At 53.8% G+C, this 27,463-nt stretch overlaps 1 protein-coding gene across 2 annotated transcripts in view; it reads left to right on the forward strand.

Annotated features, from left to right (window-relative positions):
- KCNT1 (potassium sodium-activated channel subfamily T member 1) overlaps positions 1-27,463 on the forward strand; it is a 79,842-nt gene continuing 52,379 nt past the window's right edge. For both annotated transcript variants that reach the window (XM_053962211.1, XM_053962212.1), the window contains exons 1-2: positions 1-158; positions 12,649-12,828. In XM_053962211.1, the coding sequence (XP_053818186.1) occupies positions 28-158; positions 12,649-12,828 (311 nt within the window). In that variant the 5' untranslated portion in view covers positions 1-27. The remainder of the gene's footprint in view (positions 159-12,648; positions 12,829-27,463) is intronic.

Raw genomic sequence — 27,463 nt, forward strand, 5'->3', positions numbered from 1 at the left:
GTTCCGGAGCCCCGCGCCGCCGCGCCGATGCCGTTCTCGGGCGAGGAGCGGAGCCTGCAGGGGATCTACAAACCGGCGGGGCCGGCGGAGGGGCGGCCGGTCTGCTCCGAGTGCTACACCAACCGCTCCTTCGTCTACGACGATGGCAGCGCCCACAGGTACCGGGGCTGCGGGGCTGGGGAGGGTCCCCGGGGCTGCCCGTGCTGCTGTCGTGGCGAGCAGCGGGGCTGCTGGAGCGCGGAGCTCCCGGTGCAGCCGGAGGAGCCCCTTCCCCTCTCGGGAGCAGCCGGGTGTGGCCGGCAGGACCCCCGTCCCCCATCCCCACCGCTCTCCCCGTGCGCCGAGCCTGGAGGAAAGTTTCTGCGGCACTCGCAGGCCTGGCCGGGGTCCCTGCGGATGCCCCTGTGGGCACAGCCCCTCGGGAGCTGCCTGGGTACGGGGAAGGGGCGCTTGGAGACCCCTGAGCATTCCCATCCTTCGTGGGAAGAGGGTCCGCGCTGATCCCTCTGGCCGGGGCTGTGCTCCGGGGTGTGAGGGTGAGGCAGTGCTCAGCTGAGCCCTGGGGCCACCCCAAAGCCAAGGGGCTAAAATACACCCAGGAAAAGGCTGCATTCCTGTAGCTGCTGCCCAGCCCCTGCTCCATTTTTGGGCTGGTTTTGCCAAAGTTGCAATGTCCAGTGTGAGGGAGGGGCAGAGCTGCTTGAGATCAGGGGGACCCAGTGCCATCATCCTCTTGTGCCTGGCAGCAGCACCTGTTTCTCACAAGTGGTCCTTGCTGAATTATCCCAGCTTTTCCTGAATAATGCTGTGTATTATCGTTGTTCTGATTAAATTTACTAGTGTGGCTCTTCTGACTGTCACGCTCATCCAAAGCCAGCTGAAGTGTGCAGACGAGTCGTGTGTATCAGTTCATGCTTGGCAGATAAGGATCTTAGCTGGGTTTGTGCCCTGGGCTGCCCAGCTGGGATTTTCTATGTCTTCATCTGCTCGCCATGATTTAGGGAAACGGTCTTTTATTCCTAAAAACCTAAAGGAAAAAAGAAGAAACAGTCTGTTCCTTAACTCTCAGTACATTGCCACTGAGGTGGGTAATTAATAAAACACTTGGATATTGTTTTTAGGGTGCAGACCCTCATTATTACCTTCTCTCTGACAGTGACACAATGCCCAAGGCTCCGTGGTGCCTCAGGACCCCCAGCTCCGGGTGACTCTGTTTACTTTGGGCACAGCAGGGTGGCTGCAGAGCACAGTGCCTTCCCCAACCCCTAAACCGCCTCATTTTGCAGCTGTGCTTGATGTGTCTGCAGAAATGACACCTTTGAGGGGGTTTCTGCGTCTGTGAAGATCGGGGATCGGGTTGGAGACAACAGCTCCTGCAGATTTCCAGCCTCAACATTACAGGAAGATGAGGAGTTGCTCCTCATTACTGACACCGCAGCCCTGCCCGGGGTGATTTATCCTCACCTAATGCACCACCAAAGATCCTCCCGCCTGTCTCTTTCAATCTGGATAGAGGAACTTTGTTTCCTAATTATTGCTCTGCAGCTCGCTGTGTTTCTAACCCCCTCAGGCTCCGGAGAGGTTGAAATGCCATTGCTTTCCACGGCTTGTCTTGCCTGCCCTTGTGCTCAGCCCCTTGCTGCCCTTCTGGAGATATTAAACAAGCTGCCTGGAGCCCTCAGGACTCGGCAGTTTCCCCAGCTCCAGCTCGGAGCAGACCGGTGTCTAATGCACTTTTCCAGAGCTGATCAGCTGAGGAAGCAGGAGAGGATTGTTGAGACGGGCTAAAGAGAAAGGGCAGGAGCAGGCAGGGAGCACCATTAGACCGTGCCAGGGGGCCCCTGGCTGATCTGCTCTTTGCTCTTTGCTTTTCTCCTCTGCAGCTTGGGCTGGGGGCACAAATCCTGCCACAAATGATCATCCACCTTTAACCACTGCTGCCTCAGCCTCTGCCTGGCACAAGAGTTTCTCCCTCAGCCTCCCCTGGGTTTCCCCTCCTCTGCAGGGGTTTGTGCACAGCCCCCGGGCAGACCAGGGCTCAGCAGTCCGACACCATCTCCTTGTCTCCTCCCTGTGCTTCCAGGTGAGGAGCTGCAGGTGCGATGGCAGACAAGCAGAGCCGACACCAGAGATGTGTGTGAGGGATGTGAGAGCCAGGGTAGAGCAGCAAAGATGTAGAACACGTCCACTGAACCTTCTGCTGAGTGCTCAAGGGGCCTCAGCTGGGCTGACCCTGCTGAAATAAGTGGGAAACTCAATTATCCCTTCACTTAGCAAATCTAGAGCCGGCTTAAAAGCTGTTAAAGAGAAATTCCATCTGCTCGGTTTCCTGAGAGTGGAGATGTGTGTGGAAATGTCTGTGAGCTTCCTCCTGGCCCTCTTTATAAGGCGACAATGGTCTCCAAAGTCCCTCCCAGGTGGAAAGCAAAGGGTTAATTGTAAAAGCACTTGAGAGTTTGTTTGGAGAGCAAATACACATTTCTGGCACCCAGAGGGTACAAAGAGCCTAAATTTCGCTTTCCTACCTCGTGGGAAATCTGGGTAAATGTTTGCACAAGGATCCAGCCTGTCACTTTGGGGAACTCAGGATTTCCCCCGGCCAGCGGCTCCGCTTCCTCCGCCTGCCCATGTAAGGGCACTGCGGGCACGAGTGATGGATGAGCAGCCAGATGGAAGGACTCACACAAAAATATCCTGCCCGAGTCAGGGGGCCGGCGGGAGAGGCAGGGAGGGGCGGGAGGAGGCTCGGATTTTCCATCCCCTGCCTCCTGCTCCTATGGCTGGTCTGAGAAGGAGAGGCTGGAGGAAGGCGGCGCACACGGGGCTACCTGGAGCAGCTGCTGAGGGAGCTCATGGCTTTGCCTTAGACGTACGTGGCTTTTCTCATGCTCTAAATGGCTCTTTTGGGGGGATCTGTGTGGCCGCTGCTGTTTGTAGCCCGTGGGAGCAGGGTTTGGGTGCTGTGGAGGGGAGGTGGGTCCCAGCTGCTCCAGTGGCACAGAGGCTGAGCGTGGGGGCTGGACAGAAGCAGCCTGCCAGGCTCGGGATGTTCCTGTGGAACGTCGGCTCCAAGGGGCTGGGTTTGGCAGGGGTTGTGCTCTGTCCCACCTGGCTGGGACAGGGCTTTTGGCCCTAGAAATCACAGCAAGATTTGGAGCAGCGGCAGCCGGGTTAAAAATGCCCATAGGCACCTTCTGCCACTCTGGTTAAAGCCTCTGCCTGAGTCCAAGGGCAGGAGAAAAGGAAAAAAAGCACTGATTAAATGGGATTCTTGCTAAATGTGAGCACTCATCCAGGTCCAGGACAGCTTTCCCATGGTTTCTCCTGCTAATCTTTCGATGAATCCAAGGAACTGTCTCAGTTCAGCACAAGGATGGTCCCTGCTGCTGACAGCCTGTTGTTGTCTCTTAAGTTTTCAATTTTCTGGAAATGAATGAGAAGATGCTTCTTTGGCAGAGCTTGCACTGACCCAGACTCTGTACCTCATTCCTGATCAGTTCCTCCAGGCGTGATTACGAGCTTGAGCATTTGTCAGCTTCCAGAAAGTCAGCCTTGTGCATTGCAACAACTGTTGCATGGGCATCCGGGCCTGGCTGTTCCAGGAGAAATTGGAATGGGGAGCCACAAAACTACAGGGCCAAACACCTGTATTTTCAGGGTGTTTAGGTAGCAGAGATAAGATAGAATTCTGCTCTTCTTTTCCTCACATGGTTAGGAAAGGGAACTGTGAGGCTCTGGACTGCTGCAGGGGTGCACCCACCAGCACACCTGGCTCAGCTGGAAGAGGTTTTGGGACTACTCTGTTCATAAAAGGACCCCCAGAGTGCTGAATGTCCTTCTTAGGAGCTGCCCTTGGGCTCTGGCACGGCCGTGTCACCCTTCACTGGAGAACAGCAAAGTAGGTCAGTGCCTGTGCTCAGGGCTCTTTCTGCTCTGCAAAAATATTTACAGCATCTATTTGAATCCTCCCAGTCCTCCTGCAGCGACCTCTCCCTGACCCCCACGCCTGGTTCCCGAGTGCTGCACGCAATTTGTTTTGGAGCCTGCGAACGTTTCTCTTGCAGCGCTGCCAGGCTGGGCTGGAGTGTGGAACATCTCATTCATCCTCCTCATGAATAAAGCCAGGCCAGGAGCCAGGCGAGCTCCGAGCACAGGTGCCTCTGGCCTGGTGTCCCTTGGCAGTGCCTGGTGACACAAACTGCAGGAGGGAGGGTTCAGGTGGGAGCTGAGGAAGGAATTCTTCCCTGAACTCCTGAATTCAGGAGGCACAGGGTGCCCAGAGCAGCTGTGGCTGCCCCATCCCTGGAAGTGTCCCAGGCCACGCTGGACGGGGCTCGGAGCAGCCTGGGGTAGTGGGAGGTGTCCCTGCCCACGGGAATGAGATGGGATTTCGGGTCCCTTCCAACCCAAACCATTGTGGGATTCTGTGGCAGGGACAGAGGGCAGGAGGGAGCAGCACTTCCCAGGGCTGGAGGTTGTGCCAGTGGCTGTGCCAGCCTGGTGGATGCTTCCCTGGGCATTCACCTGCTCCCTCCTGAAGCCATTGGCACTTTGTGCTTCCACAAGGGGACGGGAGCTCTGTGATGCAGCTGCTCTGTGACAGAACACGCTGCTGTTCCTTTGAGCTGCTGCCTGTGATTTCCCTGTGCTCCTGCAGCTCCTGTGATGTTCTTGCTCCCTGCTTGTCCTCTCTGGTTTTATCTGCTTTTCATCATGTCTCTTTCCAGGCTGGAGACTCCTCCTGGTCTATTTGGCCTCGCCTTGCACAAAACACTTTGATAAGCCACAGTTACCTCTGGTGCCCTTCTCTGTGCTCTTTCAGCTCTGGGGAGGGGAGCCAGAAGTGTGTGTGACTCCACGGTGGGCTTATTCTGGAATAAAAATCCTCCCCTAAAATTTGGGGTTTGGACCACCACTGGGAGCTGTTGGCTTTGTGGCATCATCTGCTGTGACTCTGGCTCCTTTCTGAGTGCTGATTTGCAGACCTTTTTGTGCCTGTGCAGGAAGATGATTGCCCTCCTCTCCCTTTGGATCAGTTGGAATTTATTGATGCTAATTTTTGTCTGACATTTTATCACGAGGTCGGTCAGTGCCACAAGATCTTCCTGTTTACAGTCTGGTTTTGGTTTGACTGCACTGGATAATTTGCAGTTATCCCCATCCCTTCTGAAGCCATGCAGTCGTGGAGGGCCTTGTGGGACCCCCCTGATGTTTGCTTCAGTGCTCCCCTTCTGTTTGTCTCCTGCCTTCCAATCCAGGAGACATCTCCCTTCACCCCATCACATCCTGGCCCGGCAGATGTGGTGACAAACCTGCCTCTGGGGGTTTATTTCTGCAAGACTTTGTGGTTTTGAAAAGTGTAAAGAGACTCTTCCTCCTCCCACATCCCTCTATTATTTTCTGCTCCCATAGCAGGGACTGTTCTGCAGGAGTCTGGAACATAAAGAAGTTTTTTTTTTCTCCGTGCTCCAACCCTTGCTGCTTGTAGCAGCTTGGGGCTGGGCAGAAGGGAGGATTTTTCCCAGCAGTTTATTTGCAAGAATTAGCACTTTCCCCATCTTGCAGTCTTTTTATTTTCACACAAGCCTGAAAGCTACTGGGCACTGACAAACGTGGCTGAGGATGTAACGGCTTGGGGTGAGGGGGAGTGAGATCCTGCCAGGATTGTGTCCCTTGGGATGTCACAGACACAGGCAGGAGTGGAGGGTTGGCCACTGGCTCTCCAGGAGCAGCTCTGGAGGCTGTGGCAAGGGAATTGTTCTCTTTTTAGTTTAATAATCTGTTTAGGTTTAAGATTTTGTTGTGAATCGTGAGCCTGGAGTTATCCCAGCACCCTGTCATTAAAGGCTGGGTGGTTTTCCTGAGGAATCTGGTGTGCACAGCCTCCAATATTCCCAGTGGGACTGGCAGGGCCTCCCCTGAGGGATTGTTTCTCCAGCAGTGCTTGCTTCATGTCTTGAGCACTGGGGTTGATTCAGCTTTTAGAAGAATTTGTCTGTGCTCCCAGGCCACCCTCCAAACCCAGGCAGAAAAAGGGGTGGTGTCCTTGCTGGGAAAGGGCTGGACACTCTGGGAAACCTGCTCCTCAGCAGACAGCTCCCACAGCAGAGTGGGGCCTGATGTAATCCACAAATAGCCCTGGAGATGGCTGAGTCAGGAATTCCTTGGCAGGGCTGGTGTCCTTGGCTCTTTTGGGTTTGCCCCTTCTCCCGAGGCCGCTCCTGGATGAGATGCTGGGAATGAGCCCTCGGAGCCCTTTGCCCAGGGACACTGGGATGGGGAGCAGAGCTGCGTCCTCAGGCAAGCAGGCTTGGCATGTTGTGCTGCAAGTGATCAGCTGAGCTAATTGGCATATTTACACAACAGAACAGACTGGTTGCAAGCCACAGAATCACAGGAGGATTTGGGCTGAAGGAACCTTAAAGATCCTGCAGTTCCAACCCCCTGCCGTGGGCAGGGAGCCTTCCACAGCTCAGGATGGTTCCACCAGACCTTGCACTACTCCAGGCTGGTTTTCCTCATCATGGAGATGAGGAGGCCCCAGCCCAGGCCTGAGGAGTGGGAGCTGGTCCCCTCACCTGCCAGGAGCCCAGGATGTGCTTTCCCTCCCTCCTTTTTCCCAGTGTAATTTGGGCTTTGCAGCCTCCAGGGACGTCAGCATGGCTTGTTTGCCCTTGTGCCCGCTGGCACTGCCAGCCCTTCCAGACAGGATGCTCTGGACAAAGGGGGTGGCTGTGGTCACTCCCACTGGATCTCTTCCCCCTGGGAGGGCCAGCACTGGAAAATTTCACTGGGGCTGGGGGTGCTGGGCTGCCTCTGGCATTCATGTGCTCCATGTGCTGCTGTGGGATCAAAGAAGAGGGAAAAGGCTTCTCCATGGGGCTGTGCCTCCTGTGAGCCTGTCACACAAAACCTTGGTGTGCACCAGGCCAGAGGGGATGGGGAGATGTGGGGCTCAATTGCTAATGCAGGCTTGTGTAACGAGGAAAAGTGGCTCTGGACCTGGAAGGTACAATTTCTACTTTTATCTTCTAGAAAACAGCATTTGCCAGCGGGGGAAAGGCTTGTGGAGCTTTGCACTGACTCACTCTTCCTGTTCATTTTCCACGTGAAACACACAAAATGCTAATTTCTGTGTGAGGCCTGTGGTGCTAAATTGCCTGTGCTTGTTGGAAGCGAAGCGATGGATGGATTTGTCACAGGGCTCAGCAGTTCTGGAGAAGTTCTGAGCAACAGCAGCTCCTGACGTGGACAGTCCAGCTGTCTGTGGCGATGGGAATTGGGATGCAGGGATTTAATCTGGGAGATGGAGCACTTCATACGCTGTGAGGGCGTGTGTGTACAGAGATGTGTGAGGGAGTGTTCTGCAGGTTTCTACCCAAAACCAGCACCTGAGCCAAAGCTGCTCATGGGAATAAGGACTTGGGTTGGGATGGGCCTGTTCACATCCCTCAGAGCTCTTCAAACTCTTTGAATCAAAAAAATACCAACCCCACACCCATGGCAGGATGTCTCAATGAGCGGTGACCGTGGGCCACTCCGGGGCCTCAGGGGAGGGACAGGGGGATGAGAACCTGGGGCTCCTCCTCAACAAGGCAAGACAGAACCAGCAGTGACTCGGCTGCTGCTCGCAGGGAGAGGAGGAGCTGGCAGGGAAATCAGCTCTGCAGTGAGCACCCCGACTCTTCCATGGGGATGTCCCTGCAGGGCTGGGGTGGGAAGGGCAGTGCCCGGGCAGGGGATGCTGTGCTGCTGTGGGAGGCCTGTCCTGCACGTGTGCTCCCCCACACACGTGTGCAGAGCTGCTGCCTTCCCTCCCTGCCTGGCCTTGCCCTCCCCTGGGCTGTGCTGTGCCAGCTCTGCCAGCCCTCTGTGCCAAAAGCCGTGCCAGCCCTGCTGCAGTGGCTGCGAGGGAGGGATGTGCTGCCTTCCAGCCTGGCTCTAGGGACCAGATCTGTGTCCCCAAGCACTCCAGCCATTAGGAGACCCCATAAGGGTGTCACTCAGAGAGGGGAAAAAAAAAAAAACCCAAACCAAAATGAGAGGGGAGAACAACTGTAACCTGGTAACCAGAAGAGCTGTGGGAGGAGAAACAAACATGAGATGATTGTATATATTTAAATAACTATAGGAAAAGAAAGGGCAGCGTTTCCTGGAGGCTCCCTGGAGAGGCTCAGAGAGCTTGGTGGTGGCTGGGCTTGCCGAGGATGGACCAGGATGCAGGACCAGACTCTGCAGCCTTGGCTGGGTCAGGGAGGACAGGGCATGGCAGTCCTTGCTGTCCTGGAGCACCCAAGGACCCTCTGGAGAAGTGTCCCAGCCCTTGAGTGCCATCCAGACGCTGTCACCCCATGATGGTCTGGGCCAGCAAAGAGCAGCTGGAGGCTCCTGCCCAGCCAGTGCCTGTTTGCTGCCCAGAGCTTGGGTTCTGCCAGCAGGTTGTGCCCTGTGTCGCTGCCAACAGCAAGAGAAAGGTCAGACCCTGTGCGAGATTCTGCTCCAGTGCTTCAGCCAGGGCTTGTCCTTTCCATGCCCTTAGAGGTGACAGAGGCCCAGCAGCAGCTGCCTGGGGTGCTGCAGGGAGTGCTGGGTCCCAAAACCTGAGGTGGCTTTGCCTGAGGAGGGGATGTGGATGTTGGACACGAGGTACTCGCTTTCCTGGCGGCACATCCAGGCTCCCTGGCCGTGCTCCTGGGGGAAGGATGGAGTTAGAACAGATGGCTGCCAGCAGGGCCTGGTGCCTCTGGCTCCTTTTACAGCTTGGAGTGGGAGAGGAGAGGTTTGGATTGGAGGTTATGCAAGAGCTTGCCCCAAATGTAGGTTCACCTGTTCTATTTGCACAGCCCAGCCCTCAGGAGGAGAGGAAGAGCGTATCCTCCAATAACTTTGGGTGCTGACAGGGCAGAGGTGTCCCTGAGAGCTTTGGGGCTCCTGAAGGTGCCTGGCAGGCCTGGGCAGCTCCATCCCACAGCACAAGTGTGGGGTCTGTGGTTTGGGACTGGTTTGTGGCGGGAAGCAGGAAGGTGCCCTGTGGTTTTTGTGGTGTGCAGTGTGCACGGAAGCGGAGGAGGAACTGGGGTTGTGTCCTTCCTCTTCTTTGACAGACATAGTTACAAATAATAATGGAAATCCTAAGACTCATTGCAAGAAGCTCCCTGCCTGCGGATTTCCCTCTGAGGCAAAGCTGCCTCTTGGATCTGAGGAGCTCTGAGGAGCTCCAGGGAGCACGGGGCACTGCAGAGCCACAAACCTCGTCTCTCTCTGGTTCTGTGCTGGCATTCCCAGCGAGGCTCCCCTGGCTGTGCCAGGTGGGACCAGCAAGGGCAGAAGGTGGCTGGGCCCAGCCCGGGCACAGGACAGGACGGAGGGAGCCGAGGCAGGCGTGGCTCCCTGTGTTTGCTGAACCGGGCAGTGACGGGACCGGCCGGGCTTTACGGGGAGCAGAGAGCAGCAGGGGGGTCTGGCCTGGGTCACGCAGGGCTCAGCCCAGCTCCAGCATTCCCAGGAGGCTGAGCAGGGCCGTGTCCCCCTCCCCATGGCAGCGGGGAGCTGGCCAAGCTGCGAGGGAGACGCTGCCGTAGCAGAGAGTGGCAGAGTGTGGAGGTTTCCATATGCTGATGGCAGCACGCTGTTTTAGTGGTACATGGCTCTGGAGGAAGGAAGGAAAGGGATGATAAAAATAAAGCTGCAGATCTGTATTTAGCTATAAACCACTCCAGGATTATTTTTTTTTTTTTTTCGGTAGTATTGGAAGACTATGCAATAAATGAGCTTGTTCATGAATTTTTTATTTTATACCACTACAGCTTTGAAGAAGTAGCCAGGTTGCTGTGGCATTTCCATAGCTCAGGATCCCTGTGTTTGGGAGGAGAGGTTGTAAATCCTCTGTGCCAGTGTCAGGAGATTTGTGTGCCTTGCAGGAGCACTTTTGTCTAAGACACTGATGTGCAACATCTCAAAGTCACTGTGCAATTGATAAAGACATTGTGACAAACAAGCAAATGCAGTATTTCTTGTAGTGAAGCTTCATGCAGAATAAACAAACGTGCCAAAATTTAAAAATTCTGAATGATTTTGTATGCAAGAATAAGAGAAAATACATTCACAGTGTAGCTGCTGCTGCCAATGGGAGGAGAAGCTCAGATGCAAATAGCAGAAATTGTGTTTCCAGAGCTGCTGATATAATTGGATTTTACTACAGTTTCTAAATGCTGATAAAGGACAGTGGTGAATATTTGCTTTGCTTCATGATCTGAGGCCAGGAGAGATGGATTAATTGAGCTGTAGAAGAACCATGTGGAAATAAAAAAGCCAAGCAGCACCCAAACCCCCAAAGAAGCGTGTTTGATATCCGGGAGAATGGCTGGGAATAGCTGTGAGCACCCACAGCTCCCAGAGGGTGCAGGGTAAGGATGGCCCTGCCTGTCCAGACCCACAGGAGCTGTGGAGTGTCAGCCAGGGTGGCAGCTGGGGGTAAAGACGCCCTTTCCACGTGGCAGGCAGTGTGTCCAGGGCTCTGCAGCTGCAGCACTCCTTTCCTCTGGCAAAGGAAACAAGGTGCTCCTTTCAACGGGCACTTCACAATCGCTGGAGAGCGCTGGGTGTGGCAGTCTCCTTCAAACACAATTATAATCACCCCCATTTGGAGCCAGGCGCCGGGCTCCCCTCTTCAAACCTCGGTTACCATAGGAGGGTGGATGATTTTTAAAAATTGCATTTTCTCACGTTGAAATTTGAGTTTCAGAATGCTGTCCTGATGGCCTAGAAACAGCGTGCTTTTGGCCTCATTTATCATAGTTAAGCTCTAAGAGGAAAGACTTAATTGTGGCTTGCTTTTTTTTTTCCCTTTTTTTTTTTTTTTTTTTTGTGCTTGATGTTACATCCTCCTTTGCAACGCGAGCTAGAGGCGGTCAGCAAACTTCGCTGTTTATATCAGTGGATCCGGAGGGAGTGCTTGAGTTGACAGGAGCTTGGCTTGATTGATCTTAAGGACCAAGTTTTGGATCAATGAGTCGCACAGAACAACCTCCCCGATGCCCAAGGCCCTGCACAGATGCATTAGTCAGTGCAGAGCCTTGGCTGCCCTGTGCATAGGGCAGCTAAAAGGAGCTGGAAAGCTCTGGGTGGGGAGACAGAATTAAGTGGCAAATAACAGCAGTGAGAACCATCTGAAGCGCTGAGGGCGGGCTGGGCTGTCTTCTGGGGCTGCGTTCAGCAGAAATTCTGCACGCCCATTGCTCTTCTGGAGACTCGGGAACAGCAGCTGAGCAGGGCTTTGGAGTGTGGTCAGCTGGGAGCTGATTTACAGGGGCGTGAGTTGTTAAAGATAGAAGATGATGTGAGGAGCCTGAGCTCCCATCCCTGCGGCAGTCCCGGGTCTGTGCTCGGTGCCAGTTCGGCATCCAGCTGCTGGAGGCTCTTTTGCCTTCAGCTTGTGCAGGGTGTGCTGGAGGCAAAGCTGTGGGAAGATGCTGGGAATGAGTTGGAGAGGCTTTGGATGAACATGGAGAGGCTCTTGGAAGTGCATCAGACAGGAGTTGGAGCCTTTCAGCTCTTTGCTGCCTCACACTCCAGAGTTACGTGCGAGGGACAAAGAATCGGCTCAGAGGCACCACGCCTGCCCTTCCGAGCCCTGTCCTCCCCTCTTCCCACAAAGAGTCTGTGGAATTGGTGCTCCTGTCATGGCGTGGATGAATTCCACCGATGAAGCCCAAGCAGGAAGGATCAGGACCTGGGGTGCCGCCTTTGGGGTCTCTGCAATGAATGGCTTTGCTGCTCTGTGAAGTTTCAGTCTAACCCCAATCTGCTGTGGTCGGTAGCTCGAGCTGATGCGGGCAGCGGGGGCGTACCCACGTTCTGGTGGTAAATGTGCTTTGAGAAAAGAGACCAGAGGAAGCCTTTAACCCTCTGAAATAACCTCCCGAGGGCTGGCTGGGTTTAATCTCCCCTCTGTGTGTAGTGGCCACACGCAGCTGTCTGTGAGCCATCACCTTGGCACTGCCCAGCCCCTGATCGGAGCCACGGACATGCCAGGGGATGGGTGATGTATCCTCCTGGCCACGGCACTTGGCAGCCGGACAGGCGACTGAGTCATCAGCCTTCGCGGTTTCTCATTTAATCCCGGGGTTGTTCAGATGATTTAAGTGCCAGCAGTCCGGAGAGGAGGTTGTGCTTCTGCTTCCAGCACGGTTGTGGAGCCATCGCCTTGCCTGCCTCCCATCCCTACTTTTCGTCGCGGGTGGGGGGGAGGCTGGGGGTGGATCTGGGTTTGGCTGTCAGCTCTCGATTGTCTTGCGAGCAGTTTTATTCCCTCCCGGCAATTGGGCTTTTCCATTGGCTCCTCTTGCTCTCCGTCGGTCGCCTGCTGAGCAGCAAATGTCCTGTGCCCGGCGCAGCCGTGCGGGGCGCTCCGGGGGACCCTGCCCACCCCGCCGGCCCCTCTCCTGAGCCGGCGGAGCCCCGAGCCACCCATGCCCCCGGGGGGAGCGCTCTGCAGGGGGGGCACGGCCGCCTGCCCCGCAATGTAATCGCGGCCGGGGGTGCGGGGGGTGGCGCGGGGCCGGCCCCGGAGGAGGCGCTGGGGGCGGGCAGGGCAGGGCAAGGGCCCCCCTTCGCCCCCCCATTGCCGCTGTCCCTTCTCTCCCGCAGGCTCTCGTCGCCCGGCGGCTGCGGCGGCGGGGACGGCGGCGGGAGCCGCAAGAGCGGGGTCATTCTGGACATCGCCTCCCTGAAGATGACGGAGCTGGAGTCCGAGGTGCTGCCCCTGCCGCCCCGGTACCGCTTCCGCGATCTGCTGCTGGGGGACCAGTCCTTCCAGAGCGACGACAGGTTCGGGGCGCACCGCGGCGACAGCGGGGGCGGAGGGCGCGGGGACAGCGACCCGCCGGCGGGGACACACGGACCTGGGGCGCTGCCGAGGACGGGGACACACGCCTGGGGTGGGGGGACGCACCTGGGACAGCGACCCGCCGGCGGGGACACACGGACCTGGGGCGCTGCCGAGGATGGGGACACACGCCTGGGGTGGGGGGACGCACCTGGGACAGCGACCCGCCGGCGGGGACACACGCACCTGGGGCGCTGCCGAGGATGGGGACACACGCCTGGGGTGCGGGGACGCCCGCGGGACCCCGGCGCGGCGGGAGGGGACGCGGAGCTCTCCGCGGTGCTGCTCCCGCGGGCGCGGAGCCGGAGCCCGCCCGGCGCGGAGCTCTCCGCGGTGCTGGCGGCAGGAGAGGCCCGGGGGTGTCCGGGGCTGCTCGGAGCCTGCGGGAGCTGGGATGCGCCGGAGCGGGGCTCCGCTGGGATGCGCGGGTGGAGGCCGCGGGTGCCTCGGAGAGCGGCTCGGGAACATCTGGCGGTGCTGGGAGCTGTGGGTGTGCTGGGCCAGCCGAGCTCAGCGGGCAGCTTGCTGCGTCCTGGAGTCCCATCAGGGGCTGGCAAGCAGGAGAAGGGACCGAGGTGTGGCATAGTGAGGGGCCGGTGGAACTCTCTGTGACACCATGGGTGGAATTTGGGCTGACGAGCATTTATTGAGCAAGGACGGCTCCTCCAGGCTGTCCTCGGGTGCTGTCTTGGCAGCAGGGTGGCTCTGAAGAGCTGCTGGGGATGTGGTGCCACTCTCCCTTCCTTGGGATGAACAGAGGAAGGGCTTTTTTTGTGCTGAGCACCAGCCTGCTGTTCCTGCCTGGCTGGGATTTATCCCCAGGTTGAGTGAGCAACAGAGGGAATGCCATGAGTGGCAAGAGAATTCCATGGGCAGAGCAGTTAAATCAAGAGGAACAAGCACCTTCCTTTCAACTCTGCTCATATCATAAATACCCAGAGCTGCAGTGCTGATGGAGAGTCAGATTTTTATCTTTCCCCACCAATTAATTGTGTGATGCAAACAAAGAGAGATGTAATTCTTGTTGAAAAAAAAAACCAAACCCTTTCAATTACTGGTTAGTCCTTGATTAGCTTCTATGTGCCTGGTACACCTGCATCAAGGCTTTTGTGCATCTCTGTTAATTTTTTTTTTTTTAATATGTACAAGTATCATTAAAAAAAAAAAGAGTGAATTTGGCTTTGAGACTGTGAATGTGGGTTTTACAAATGTTCTCTCTAAGTGTTCCTAACTTTTATCGCTGCATAAAATTGGTCTGGCTCGAAAAGGAATCTGTGATCCTGGAGGTTTTAAAGCCCAGATTTCCTTAACAGACACTTAAACATTAATATAGTTTTATGACACCAAGTGAGGCATTAACAGGAAATTCCTGCTGCAGAAAATGTCTGGGTTGCAGAATGGTTGTGATATGGCTCATTTGGTCAGGTTTGAAGATTTAATAGCTTTTGTATTTAAGTATTTGGAAGCATCTGAAATATGGAAGATGGCAATTGCAGGTTCTGTTCTTTGTGTATTTCTCTGGTTGCACACCTTAACCTTCATTTTCCTCTAGATCGGATTCTTTCTGATTCAGCATCTCTCTTTAATTTTAAAGTGGAGATACTCTGGGTTGTTTTGTTAATTCATTAGCCCTGTTTCTCAAGAATTCATTAGCATTGTTTCTCAAGATATCTCAGTTTCACTGGCTCTGTGCTGTTTCCTTGAGTTGTTTGATTTCCCCTTCATCTGGAAATTACTGATAATGTCATTGTGTGGGGGCATGCAGATCTCTGAGCCCACATTTGCTGTTCACTGGAGTCCACTTGACTTCCCTGGGAGCTGAGATGAGCTGTGGGCTTTGGAAAATGTTGCTGTTAGGCCTAAATTCCAGTCCAAGTCATTAATAATAGTGGGACCTTGTGGCTGAATCAAGCTCGCTGGAGTAATTATGACTAGTTCATTAGTCTGCTCCAAACCCACTGAATCAGGAGCTGATTTAGGCTGGAGAAGAAAAAAAAAATGAGAAGCAGAAAGACTTTTTGGCTTTGCTGTGCTTGTGGATGATAAGCAGCTCAGAGCTGTGCTTTGGAGAGCTTTGTTACAGCCCTGACAGGGATGTGCTGAGGAAAATCCCCCCACGGAAACTCTGCGGGGAACCACGAGTGGAGCTCGCTGGACTTGGAGGTGTAACACTGAAGGAAAACACCCACAACGCTGAATATCTCATTTATTTGTCAAAGGAAAGCTTAAAATTAGTGTCTCAAATATCTGCTTTTGAACATCACCCTGGAATGCGTGTGCTGCTGGAAGTGAGGAGGTTTCTGGGGTCAGCAAAGACTAAAAGGATGGGAGGCCAAAGGGGAGCCTGGGTTTTGCTGCTTCTGGAGAGTTAGAACTGTTCCTGCTAGAGATGAATTAGTGCATCCTCATCACAGAGGATGCTGAAGAGACACCAACCCTGGAATGAGGTAATGCTGGAGCTTGAGGAGATGAGAGCTCGTTGGAACAAGTAGATAATTAGAGAGCTGTGGTACAGCAGGAGGAGAGAGTGTGTCCAGATAACCTCTGGAACAGAAGGAACTAATCAGTGCAAGTGAGGTGGAATGGGTAAATTAGGCTGCTCCTAATTTACTTTTGTTTTTGTAGTGTGAAAGATGAACGCAGTCGATCTGAGCAGGGCTTGCTCTTTGGCAGGTGGACTGATTGACAGGAGAATTGAATAACACTTTGAACATCCTGTGGTGGATGCAATAAATTGGCCAGGAAGCAAATAGGAAACGGCTGGCTGGGAAGGGAATGTGGGAGGAAAATGGATTTGTGAGACAGAGAGAGAAAAGCCTAATGACAAGCAAATCTAGAGTCGTCAAGTCCAAGTGCTCCTTCCAGGATCATCTTGCTATCTTTGGAGCTCACTGCCACGAGATGGTGGAAGGCTTTGGGCTCAGCTGTGTTTAAATTGTGGGCTTGACATTTCTGCCAGGCAGGTCTCTGGGCTGGAGAAGCAGGATTAGCTCTGAATTCCCAGAGGCTACAAACTGCTCTCAGGGGAAGGATCTGACTGCTAGGGCCTGGGAGGTGATTTCTGCTCTGGGGAGGGAAGGCTCTCTTTGGAGCCTTGCAGTTGCCTCCGTTGTCTGGCATTAGTCCTGCCTAGTTCAGAAGTTCCTTTCCCATTTGGAAGGTGCTGTCAATGTCAATACTGGGAGAAAAATGGATTTGTTCTGCTTGCTCCTGGCAGTGCTGCCTTTCTTACCTCGCTGATGTTTTGTGGACATGAAAGCACCCGGAGCCTCTGGGATGCACCAGCAAAGGCAGAGTTTGAGATGCTGAGCCCGTAACAAAGAGAAGGTGAAGAACTGGGGGCACAAACCCTGCTGGGGCCTGGCTGCCTTTTCACCTTCCTGGCACGGGGCTCCTGTGGGCATGGGGATCCTCTGTGCCAGGCAGCTGTGGGAGCAGGGCCAGGGGTGCTGGGGAAGGGAGCAGGAGCTGAGCACAGCATCCCTGGGGCTGGGGCTGGGGCTGCCAGCGAGGCTCCTGTTCTGAAGTGATGCTGCAAGTGCTGATTAAAGGCAGCTGAGAAAGCACATCTGCTGGATGGATAAATATTGTTTCATACCCCAAGCTGTGGCATCCCTTTGATGTTTACTGTCCTGACTATGGCAGTTTTTAATCTGCATTCTCTTTTCTTGGACAGTGCTGACAGCTGGGTTGGGGCATGTATAAAAAAAGCCCATAAATAAAATTAAACTGTATCTCTGAAAAGTGTCATTAGGAGCTTATTTGTTGCCTAATTTGAATAGTCTGAACACTTTCCAGAAAATCATCGTCAGAAGCCACAGCCCTATTTACAGGAGTGAGAAGCAATGGATGTCACTTTGATTAAGTGCATTTTTCTGAGGCTAATTATCGGCAAAAAATCATTTTGATGGATGAGAATGTTTGGAAAAGCTCCTTGTGCAGAAGAATTCAGCAACTTCTCTATAAAATTTTAACATCTCCTATTTCAAATCAAAGATATTTTGGATGTTGCATAACCAAGAAAAGAGGATTTTGACAACCGGGGCAAATTCTTTTAAGTTCCTGCTTTCAGTTTTTTTTAGAGTCTTGCAACTTCTTTGTCTGACATCTGGTCTTTGTCTCTTTAATTTGTCACTAAGTGGTGGCACTAAGTCTTAGGTCAGATTATGCTTGGCATGAGCAAAGTGAAGTGCTGCAATATCAGCCTTGGAGGATCTTATCCCTGCAGTTTTCATGCTAACGTGCCCCAAGTGAGTTCCTCATCAAAATGCATCATTACATTAATGGAGCTGGGTAGTTTTGTGCTCCCGAGGCAGGTGCTGTGGCTGAATCCTCACTTCATTGCTATTTGATTTAATGGGCAATTTTCCTCATTTTATTTGGGAGATGCAGACGCCAATTTGAAAATTCCAATTTGTGTCCAGAAATTAGCGACATTTATTTGTCTGCTGGTGAGGTAATGGCCAATATTTTAAGTCAGTGCAAAGTCTGCTCAGGCTGTAGCATCTGTGCCAGCGAACGTTTGTACCTGGAATTAGGAGATTCAGCTCTGGTGCCTGTGTGCCACAAAATTCCCCTGGGAAAGGCTCTTCATCCCCCAGCAGTCTGACCCCTTGCCTGTAAAGAAGGGTGGATATTATTGCTAATATCCCTTCCCTCAAGAATGGTGTTCAGACCTATTTCCACTGTCCCTGGGTGCAGAATCTCTCAGTGATGATGCCTGGGCAAACCAAGTAACAAATTTCACTGGTGAAGGTGGTGGGATCCCAAACGGGAGCTTGGGAGTGCCTGTGTGTCCAGCAGGATTAAATTGCTTCTCCTCTGCTTTTTCCACCTGGCAAAGCAAAACCAAAACAGTTATTAGTTAGATTAGGCTGTTTACCTGAGCCAAGGCTGTGTCAGGAAGTTTCTGTGTGACAGCACAAGCAGGAGTTTGCCCCTGCCAGCCCAGCCAGCCTTTGGCGGGATCCCTGCTCCCTCTGGGGCCATCCCTGCTCCCTCTGGGGCCATCCCTGCTCCCTCTGGGGCCATCCCTGTGTGCTCCCTCTGGGGCCATCCCTGTGTGCTCCCTCTGGGGCCATCCCTGCTCCCTCTGGGGCCATCCCTGTGTGCTCCCTCTGGGGCCATCTCTGCTCCCTCTGGGGCCATCCCTGCTCCCTCTGGGGCCATCCCTGTGTGCTCCCTCTGGGGCCATCCCTGTGTGCTCCCTCTGGGGCCATCCCTGCTCCCTCTGGGGCCATCCCTGCTCCCTCTGGGGCTATCCCTGCTCCCTCTGGGGCCATCCCTGTGTGCTCCCTCTGGGGCCATCCCTGCTCCCTCTGGGGCCATCCCTGTGTGCTCCCTCTGGGGCCATCCCTGCTCTCTCTGGGGCCATCCCTGCTCTCTCTGGAGCCATCCCTGCTCCCTCTGGAGCCATCCCCGTGTGCTCCTGAGCCAGGGAGCACGGCCAGGTGGGCACGTGGCACGTGCAGGCGTGGCTCTTTGCAGAGCAGATGCCAACAGCTCTGCTGTGCCAGCCAAGGCCGTGCACAAGGCTGAATTCAGTCCCCAGATCCATCTGAGCTGTTGGAGAAGCTGCTGGCCAGGAGCAGCAGGCTGGACACGCCGTGCTCCTCCAGAGAGGCTCGTTCCTGCTTCTGGATCAGGTGGGAAGGAGCATCCCAGGCCTCCAGCCATCCTCATGGCTCTTGTGGAGCATGCTGTGGTGGGTCTAGAGCAGCAGAGCTTAGGGCAGAGTGGGCAAATCTCCTAGGGCAGCGTGTCGGTGTTCCTAAATCTGCTGTCCCCTGACAGGGAGGAGTAACCATGAAACCCACACTGCACAGCCCTGCCTGGGGTGGGCACCTCCTCTGCAGCAGCTCCTCACCCTTAACAGAGGCAAAACCAACAGATGTTGCCACTGGGTTCCTCAGCCCAGCTCCAGGTGGGATACACCGGGATGAAGAGCATTGGAAGCCTAAGGCAGCTTTTTAAAATTGATTTGGGTTTTCTTGTGTTTGCAGATTTTTTAATGATAACATTCTTAATTGAGGTTTGTTTTTCCAGTTGTTCTGAAAGGCTGCAGGGATGATTCCCAATGCTGTGTCTTAATTGCAGTGCTGCCTGGAGTTTTTTTAATTGATGTTTCCTCGTAGCTATTGGTGTGCTCTTGTGTCTTCATCCTAAGGCTGGTACCCCTGGACATTAGCAGGAGTATTAGGAAAATTATGAAAGTAATAGAGCAAAGAAGAAACACAGTTCTCTTGTAATTATAACTATTATTTTATTTTTAAAAATGGCCATTGCTTTTTTCCAGGGATATTGTTTTCACTGTCAGCAGTGGGCCCTTGCTTGCAATAAAAGAAAGTGCACGTAGCAGGCTGGTGGAATGAGCAGAGGTGTCCCTGGAGTGCTGCTGTGTATGGCTGTGCCCTGAGGAAAAGGAAGAACAACATTGATTTTCAGTTATTTAGTGCAATTTAACACTGTGGGCTCAAATTTCCGTCCCTCCCTGGGGTGGTTTTCTTTTCCCATTTATTTACTTTCCCTTTGGTTTCTTTTCGATTTGTTGGGGGAATGGGCTTGAAAGAGAAAGCAGCATTTCCAGGTGTTGAAGACACCTGTCTGAGTGAAGGGGGGAGCATGGGCAGGGGGTCTGCAGGTGCTTGGTGAGGTGGGCACGTTCCCAGGGCAGCCCCTGGGGGCTGGTGTTGACCTAACTCATGGCAAATTAAACACATGGGCAAGAGGAATTGTTTTACCCCCCTCAACCAGTCGTACAGGACACACTGGAAGTCCTAACTGGAAAAGGAGCAGAGTGCAGAGGGGCATGAGAAATGCTGGAGTCTTGGCTCCTGCTGTGGCTAACTGGGACAAAGCTCCTTCCACGTGGCCTTGGCGTGGCTCTGGGGCCTGGTGGGACATCTCTGGTGGCTCCTGTTGTGGCCTTGGTGCTTCTCTCTGCCCGGGGCTCCTTGGAGCTCCTGTGCCACTTCAGCTGCTGGGAAAGGGCAGGGAGCAGCTCCCAGATGGGAGCCAGGGGAGAAGCCTGGTTGGATGTCAAAGCTTGGCAGGGATCTGCCAGGGTCTGTTCAGCACCACGAGTGTGAGTCGGGTGCACGCTCCTGCTGAGGCAACGCTGGTGTTTGTCAGCACAGCAAGGCCCCGTGCCTGCAGGAATCCCCAGCAGGGTTTCCTGCTGGAAAACCTGGGATGTGCTGCTCTAGGCGAGGCTGGAAGGTCGGGCTGAGACCAAAGCTGTCACCACTGCTGTAGTGACAGCACGAGAAACAACCTGGCAGCCGTAGCTGTAATTGCAGAGAATGCATTAAATTTTACTGCTGTGTTTTCCCACCACTTTCTCTCATCGCAGTTGCATCTTTGTTCCCAAGGGAAATAATTTATTGCTGTTCTGAAGGTGTTGCTCATTGCTTTTCCTCTGCACAACCTGTTCAGTGCCTGGCTGTGTGCAGGCAGCTCAGGCATCTCGCAGCCGTGGGGGACACAGAGGTTCCACTCCCTCTGTACCCAGCCCTGTAGCCAGCCCTGTGCTGGTGCCAGCCCTGCTCAGGTGTGAGCTGCTCTCCCTCAGACCCCTGTGTGGCCGTGGGGAAAGAGATCACCAGCAGAGCCTGAATAACTTGGTTAGTGAGTGCTGCTGCACATGCTCCTGCGAGGCATCTCACTCATTTTATTGCAGTCTGTGCAGCAGAGGGGCTTAGTCAGGAATAAAAGGCTGGAATCTGAATCCAAACACCTCTGATTGCGAGAAGTCCCACTGAGCAATCCTTTACTATTTTAGCACTGCTTATCAAGAGAGAGGAGAACACGTTGCCAGTGAAGCCCTGCAGCGAGCACAGATTTCCCTGCCATGCTGCATTTGCCTCTGCTCCACTGGCACTTGTCTGGATCCAGAGCAGGGGTGGAGGTGTTCGTGGGCAAATAAAAGACCTCATCTTGCTCCTGGCTGACAGCTCAGAGTGGGTCACACAGGCTCTGGGCAAGGCTCTTGCCAGCTGTTCCCAGGTTGCGCACCAGTGCAGCCTCCCAGTCCCCAAATCTGGAGATTTCCTCCATTATCAGTCCATTAATTTGCTGCATTGCTGCGATTAAAAAAAAAGAAAATTATCTTTCAGAGAGTTCAGAGTTTAGATTCCGTTGCTACATCACACTTTGTATCAATTAATAACGTTGAATTTAATCAGCTCCGTGACCTCGTTTCTTCTCTTTGTGAAGCTTTTTGTTGCCATTTTAGCAAATTTATGGCTGGCTGTTTTACTGCAGGGAGATGATCAAAGTCCAGCCCGCTGGAGCAGGCAGGTCCCTGTGGTGCCACTCGGTGGGGAGGTGGCAGACTCTGCTCTCTCTGGTCTGTCCCCACAACCTCATTGGCAATGTCCTAAGATCTCCCCTGCATAGCCAGAGGGCTGGAAGGAGGTTTTCAGGGTTGCAAATCCCCTGGCAGGTTCAGCATTTCCCCTTTAATTATTCTAGGTAATAAATAATTGATCATGAAGAAGTTTGTGGTGGTGGAGTTGAAATGCAGGGCCTTGGTGAGGCAGAAATGCCACAGGTGTTAGCACATTACCAGCAGATCAGAGGAATGTTTTCCAATGTCCAATGTTTTCCAAACTTCTCAAACTCAGAAAACTTGTCCTTTAAAGCCTGAGGCCTGGGCTAGTGGGTGAAGCAATGCTTGCAAGTGTTTTTAAGAGTTATTTTCTGTTCTAAAACTCCATCAGCCATGTGGTGCAGGGGCAGACGGGCTCTGCAAGGGCCATCCGTGGCTCTCTGGAAGAACTCCAGGAGCTTTGAGCTGGCTTTGCCTCGTTGGACTTGCACTGGGGCCACAATTGCTTGGTCTTGCTTCTGCCTTGCTCCAGACAGACCATCTGCTCGTGTCCCTTCAGGAGGCAGCCTGGAGCTGTTTGCTGACCGCCAAACAGGACATGGAAATGATGTTTTGTGAGAGGAAGGTGAGGAGCAAAGTTTGTGCATGGGCACAACACCTCGGGGTTGGGACAGCCCCAGGACCATCCCTCTGTGGTCAGTCCCGACGTGCTGGGTGCCAGCCCTCAGTGTAGGGATGGAAGTTCCTGCAGCCAGATGCATTTTCTGCATTTTCAGGGTACCTGGCGCTGGTGTTTTTCCTGCGATGTTTTCCCCCATGGAACAGGATCCCTCCAAGCCACGGAGAGGGCGCGTCCTGCTGCTGCTCTCCCCATCCCCATGGCCTGCTTGTTTTCCCTGCCTGCAGCAAGGTGTGTGGGAGTGCAGGGATGTGGAACACGATGCACCAGGAGCCATGCAGGGTTCAGAGCCGGGCCAGGCCGTGGGCGCAGCCGGAGGGAAGGGAGGAAGGAAGGAGGGATGGGGGGGAGGGACAGCAGCACACGCTGCGGGGGCGGGCGGCTCTGAGGTCAGCGGTGGAGGGAAACAGCCATGAATTAACCGGGGGAGGTGACTGACTGAAGTGTGGGGACACAGCCAGGCGTCCCTCAGTGAAGCTGGGAGCTTCAATCACGTCTCTCCTTCGTGGCGCTGCTCTTGTGATGGACTCAAATCCCACCTGATGCGAGATAAGAAATTGGGAGGGTTGGGTGTGTACCTGTGTTGGTGCAGAAATATCCTGGTTTTCTCCATGGAGCTGGGCTCTGGTGAGGTGCTGCCTGCCCCGTGTCACTGTGCCACCGTGTCACTGTGCCACCGTGCCCTTGTGTGTGTGGCACGCTCTGGTGGGCTGGAGCTGGAGCCCCCTGGCACCGGGGCTGCTGTAGGGTGAGGAGCAGGGCTAGGATTCATCCCTCGGGACCCTTCTGCCGCCCAGAGAGGGGTTTGTGTCCCTGGCCGGGGGGCTGGGTGTCACATGGAGGGGTGGAGCAGAGGCAGGTGTCCCCTGAGCTCTGCACACCTCCTGCTGTCACTGCGGGTGTCCATCCCAGACACAAGCTGTCCCTTGTGTGGCATCTCTGCCCTGACCCGCTGGGGCTGCCAGAGTCTGTCCCTCTGTCCCCCTCTCCACTGCTTTGCCGGGCAGGATTTCGTGCTGCTGCTGTCACCGGTTCCTTTGTCAGGGATGGTTTTTGCTGCTGCTCTGCCATCTCACTGCGGAGGGGCCCTCTGGAGGCCAGCGCGCTCACCACTCCTGTCCAGCTCCTCCACGAATCCAGGCAAATTGGCATTTTCTTATTCTCTCCTGGACCCTCTGTTGTCACCTGTCTTTGAGCTTTTGGTGGTAGCTTTAAGTAAAGCTGGCTGCCGTGGAGGGTTTGTCCCTGAGACGCTGGATACGCTGTCTGTGGGGTCTAGGGGAGTGAGGAGTGGGTCTGTCCTCATCTCCTGTCCAGGCAGCCCCCCCAGCCGCTCTGCCGAGGCTGGAAACTGGGATCCTCCACCCAGCCAGCGTCCTGAGGAAGGTGCTGCCATCCTCCTGTCTGCATGTCCCAAACTCTTGGAGTTAAACGTGGCTCTGCAGGTTGAATCCTCCTTTCCTCGTGCGCTGCTTTCTCTCCTCTTCCCATTTGAGGTTCCCTCAAACCCGGTCCTGGTCTGCAGAGGGCCGTGATGAGTTCCCCTCTCCAGGATGGGCTTTGTCCCTCTCCTGCACCGCTGGGGATGGACACGGGTGCTGTGTGCTCTCAGGCGCTGCTTCAACAGCAGAATTCTTAATAAAGCTTCGCTTTAAGGCGAGGCCAACCCCAAGCACGCCCTCTGTGAGTGACTGGGATCTGCAGGGGTTCGTGGCGTCTGGGTGTGGATTTCTCTGGGCGGTGATCCCCCTGCCCCGCACCCCGTGGCTCCCAGGGGAAGTTCCCCAGCTCGTTCCCGTTCCCATTCCCGGGCTGTCGGGCTGGTGTTTCCCCATCCCGGAGCGCTGGGGCTCGGCAGGAGCGCTGCGGAGGCTGCGGCTGTGTTTGGATTAGACACCTCTGCCGCGCTTCCTGCAGCCCACGCAGCCTCCAGAGCAGCCGAGTGTGGCTCTGCAAATTTAGCAGCTCCCTCCAGGCAGGGAGCTCTCCTTTCTGGGCCGTGGGCAGAGCCACGGAGCCGCTGTGCGCGGCTCACTCCCGATGTGCCGCGGGTGACAATTGGCAAAGCCATTCCTTCCCTTGAGCTTTGCTGCAAAGAGCTTCTGCCTTCAGAAGTGGACTTTGCAAAAGCCCCGCGTGCTGCTCCCAGCCCTGGGTGAGCCTCGGCCACGGGGCAGTGCCCCTGTGGCTCCGGCACCCGCTGCTGGGGTGCCAGGGAGCAGCTGGAGCTTGGTGGCTCCGTGCAGGTATGTGCCACCTCCCCGGTGGCAGGAGCTGTCAGGGAAAAGGTCTCCTCTGTCTAGGAGAGATGAATATTTCTGGGGAGCAGGTGGTGAAGATGTTTAGCAAATGTCAGCTTGAGACCTTGCCATCCTGTGGGCAGGAGTGACATTGCTGAGGAATGTGTTATCCTGTCAGAAAGCAGCAAAAAAATCCCCCAGGGAAATGTTTACGAGCGAGGCAGGGCTTTGCCAAAAGTGGGCGTTTTTCCACCACGGAGCCTCACGGAGCGTGAGCTCCTGGGAGCAGTGGGAATCCTGCTCCAGCTCGCATCACTCTTATCTGGCTGAGCCGCTCCGCCTTAGTGCTGAACGCCTCAATCACTCCCCAGAGCGACTGAATTCCAGAGTGGCCTTTTCACTGATGCACCGTGTTGGTTTGTAGGTGAGCAAAAAGCAGTTTAAACAGAAAAGGGCCCTGCAGATGGGTACCAAATACAGCTTTTCACAGCTAGAACACTGCCTAAAACTCCTTTCGGACAAACTCTGCTTGTGGTGGCATTGCAGAGACCGAGAGAAACTCGTTTGCCCAGTGTCCAGCATCAATGTGTGAAGTGCATAATTGCATCTGGGCTGAGAGCTCCGTATGGGAGTATTGTTTGAAAATTTTTCTCGTTTAATAAAATGGGTGGTAATTGGCTCTTAGAAGAGAGTTCAATTGGAATAATTGGCATGGACACTCGTGTTAATTTAGTTTGGTGTTTCTAATGCACAGTCACCGTGTTTGCTCAAGAACAGAAGTGGGGATTAGGTGGTGCCCATATTTCTCAGCAAGAAGTTGCAGCTGGGCTCTGGGAAGGCATTTACTGGGGGAAGCTGTTCAGTTACTGTTCTTGAAGTTGGATTTTGGAGATGGATTTGCTTCATTACAGCTTGATGCAATCACACCCCTGCTGCTGAGAGTCGAGGCCTTCTCTGACAATTCAGTTCCCAGTTCAGATGATTTGGGATGGGTCTTTCTGCTCGTCTGGAGCAGCTCCAGCTCCTTGGCCCAGGGACATCCCTGTCCTGAGGTGCTCACACACACGTGTGCAGGAATGTGCTCACTCGTGAGCCAGCACACAAGGAAGGGGAAGTCCATGTTCTCTACCCAGCCCTTCATCCCTGCTTCTCTCAAGTCTCTCAAGACCCATCAGTTCCAGGTCACTAAATCAGCACCATGAGGTTTTTCTGTGTGGAAAAAGATTTTACAGTCTCTTTCCAGAGCAGAGATACCTCAAGCTGTCATCTTGGAGCTGTTCAGGGACTGCCATGAGCTGGAGGCTCTGCTGCAGGAGCTGCTGCTCTGTGCGGTCACTGAGAGTGTCAGATGGTCACACAAAAGCCATTACAGCTCCTCAGCCTCTTCCAGAGCTGTAGTTTAACATTTTTTTTTTCCTTTTCATCTTCCTCCAAAATGCTTTTAAAGCTCGGTATTGTCACTTTGTTTAGATTCTTCTCACACAGTGACTGCACTCAGAACTGCCCAGTGCTGATGGGCAGATTTATTGCCAGCAGCTATTGTGCGAAAATTGAGAGGAAAAACAATTTTCTAGGCAGCTCTTGTTGGGCCTCTAATGGGAAATATTTCTTTCGTGCTAAGAACTTGTAAATGGTTTTTAGTGCCGGATGCTGTGCTCTGTGCCTCAGGAATGCTCAGCCTTGCAGGGTTCAGCAGCACAAATGTCTCTGCTTGCAGACACGTGCCGACCTCACTGCGCAGGCACGAGGGCTGCATTCCTTCCCAATGGTGAGAGTTCACAAGAAAACCCACCAAAAACTCTGACAAAGAGCAAAGCTCGGATCTCAGACCCCAGGGAGTGAGCGAAGTGAGTGAGGGTTGGGATTTCGGCAGGAGGGAGGAGGCAGAGAAGGGATGTTCCTCTCTGTAGCAGGGAATTGTGAGACTGAGAGCAGAGGCTGGGTGAGTCCCGTGCCCTTTTCCAGCGCTGTGTTTGGATGTGCTGCTGGAATCCCCCGTTCCCTTTCAAAGGAGGATTCACAAGAGGCACAGCGAGTGCTGCTGTTCCAGCACGGGTTAGCGAGCACAGGAGAGCACCAAGATCCTCTTTGGGACCTCATGGCTGCTTTTACTGAGAAACTTTGGTGAGCTGGAACAATTACCCAAACTTTTAAGGCCTTTTTTCCCCTCTAAGCTTTTTATGCTCTGTTTCCCACAGGCAGATTTTAGGGAGAGAAAGGAGTACAGCTGAACATGCTGGTGAAGATATTAATCATGATGTAATTCAATTTTAATTCCATTAGACACCTTTAGTGATCAGGGAGTTTCTCACTTGGTTTAATCGACTCTTTTCCAGATGATGAAGCTGCAAGCTCTGTCACTTGTTATAAATGTCTGTTTATTAAACCATCCTTCGTCCTAAAAGCCTTTGCCTGGCCAGGATGGATATAAATGGAGAGGATGATGTTTGCAGTTCAGTCTTTAAGGAGACACTGTGTAAAAAATTGCAGCCTTCTCTTTTTCATTTTTGTGTCTTTATGTGAGAGATGAGAACAGGCCAAGGCGTTTTTTTTTTGCTGTGCTTTTTACTGTAAATGTTCAAGGCAGCCAAGATCTGTGAAACAGCATTTGCTGTCACACCAGCTCCTGGAGTGGATATTCCCTTTCCACCAGATGATTTGGTCATGGCAGTTGAACCAAAAGCTGATGGGCAGATAAGGGCAATGGTCAATAATAATTTAAAATCCTTTTGTGGCTTTAGTTCACCTTTGGCTCCTGTCCTGGCTTGGCAGACAGCTCTGACATGTGTGAGGCACCTCTGGGGGGGAATTCCAGGAGTTTTCGTGCAAAACTTCCTGGCTCCTCTTCCTCAGGGACACAGTTTCACACATCCTTGCCTTTTCCTTTTCATGCCTCAGGGCTGACCCCTTTGTTTGGCTGGGTGTGGAAAGAGAGATGGTTTTTGTCACATCCACAGCAGCACCTGTGTGACTTGGGCATTGCAATCACCTGGCTGCAGGTGGCTCTGGCACTTCCCCTGGCTGCAGGGCCCCCTGGCTCCCAGCAGAACCCACAGCTACAGCAGGATGTTGATGGGTAAGCAAATCTTTCCTCATTGAAGTTAAAATAAGGAACGTTCTTGGAGATCAATGGTCTGGCACAACCCCCTGTTCTAGTCCTGCCCACACAGCCTGATGAGGCTGTCACAGACTCCATGGAGTTCATGCCTCATTTCTGCAGCACTCTGTGAATTCCTCTTTATGGGGACTTGCCATTTTCTCTGTCTTATATAATGTATTACAAAAAGAATGCTGAGAGAAATGAAAAAATACATGGGAAATGGTACCTG

This window comes from Vidua chalybeata, chromosome 21 (genome assembly GCF_026979565.1).
Source record: "Vidua chalybeata isolate OUT-0048 chromosome 21, bVidCha1 merged haplotype, whole genome shotgun sequence".
Lineage (NCBI taxonomy): Eukaryota > Metazoa > Chordata > Aves > Passeriformes > Viduidae > Vidua > Vidua chalybeata.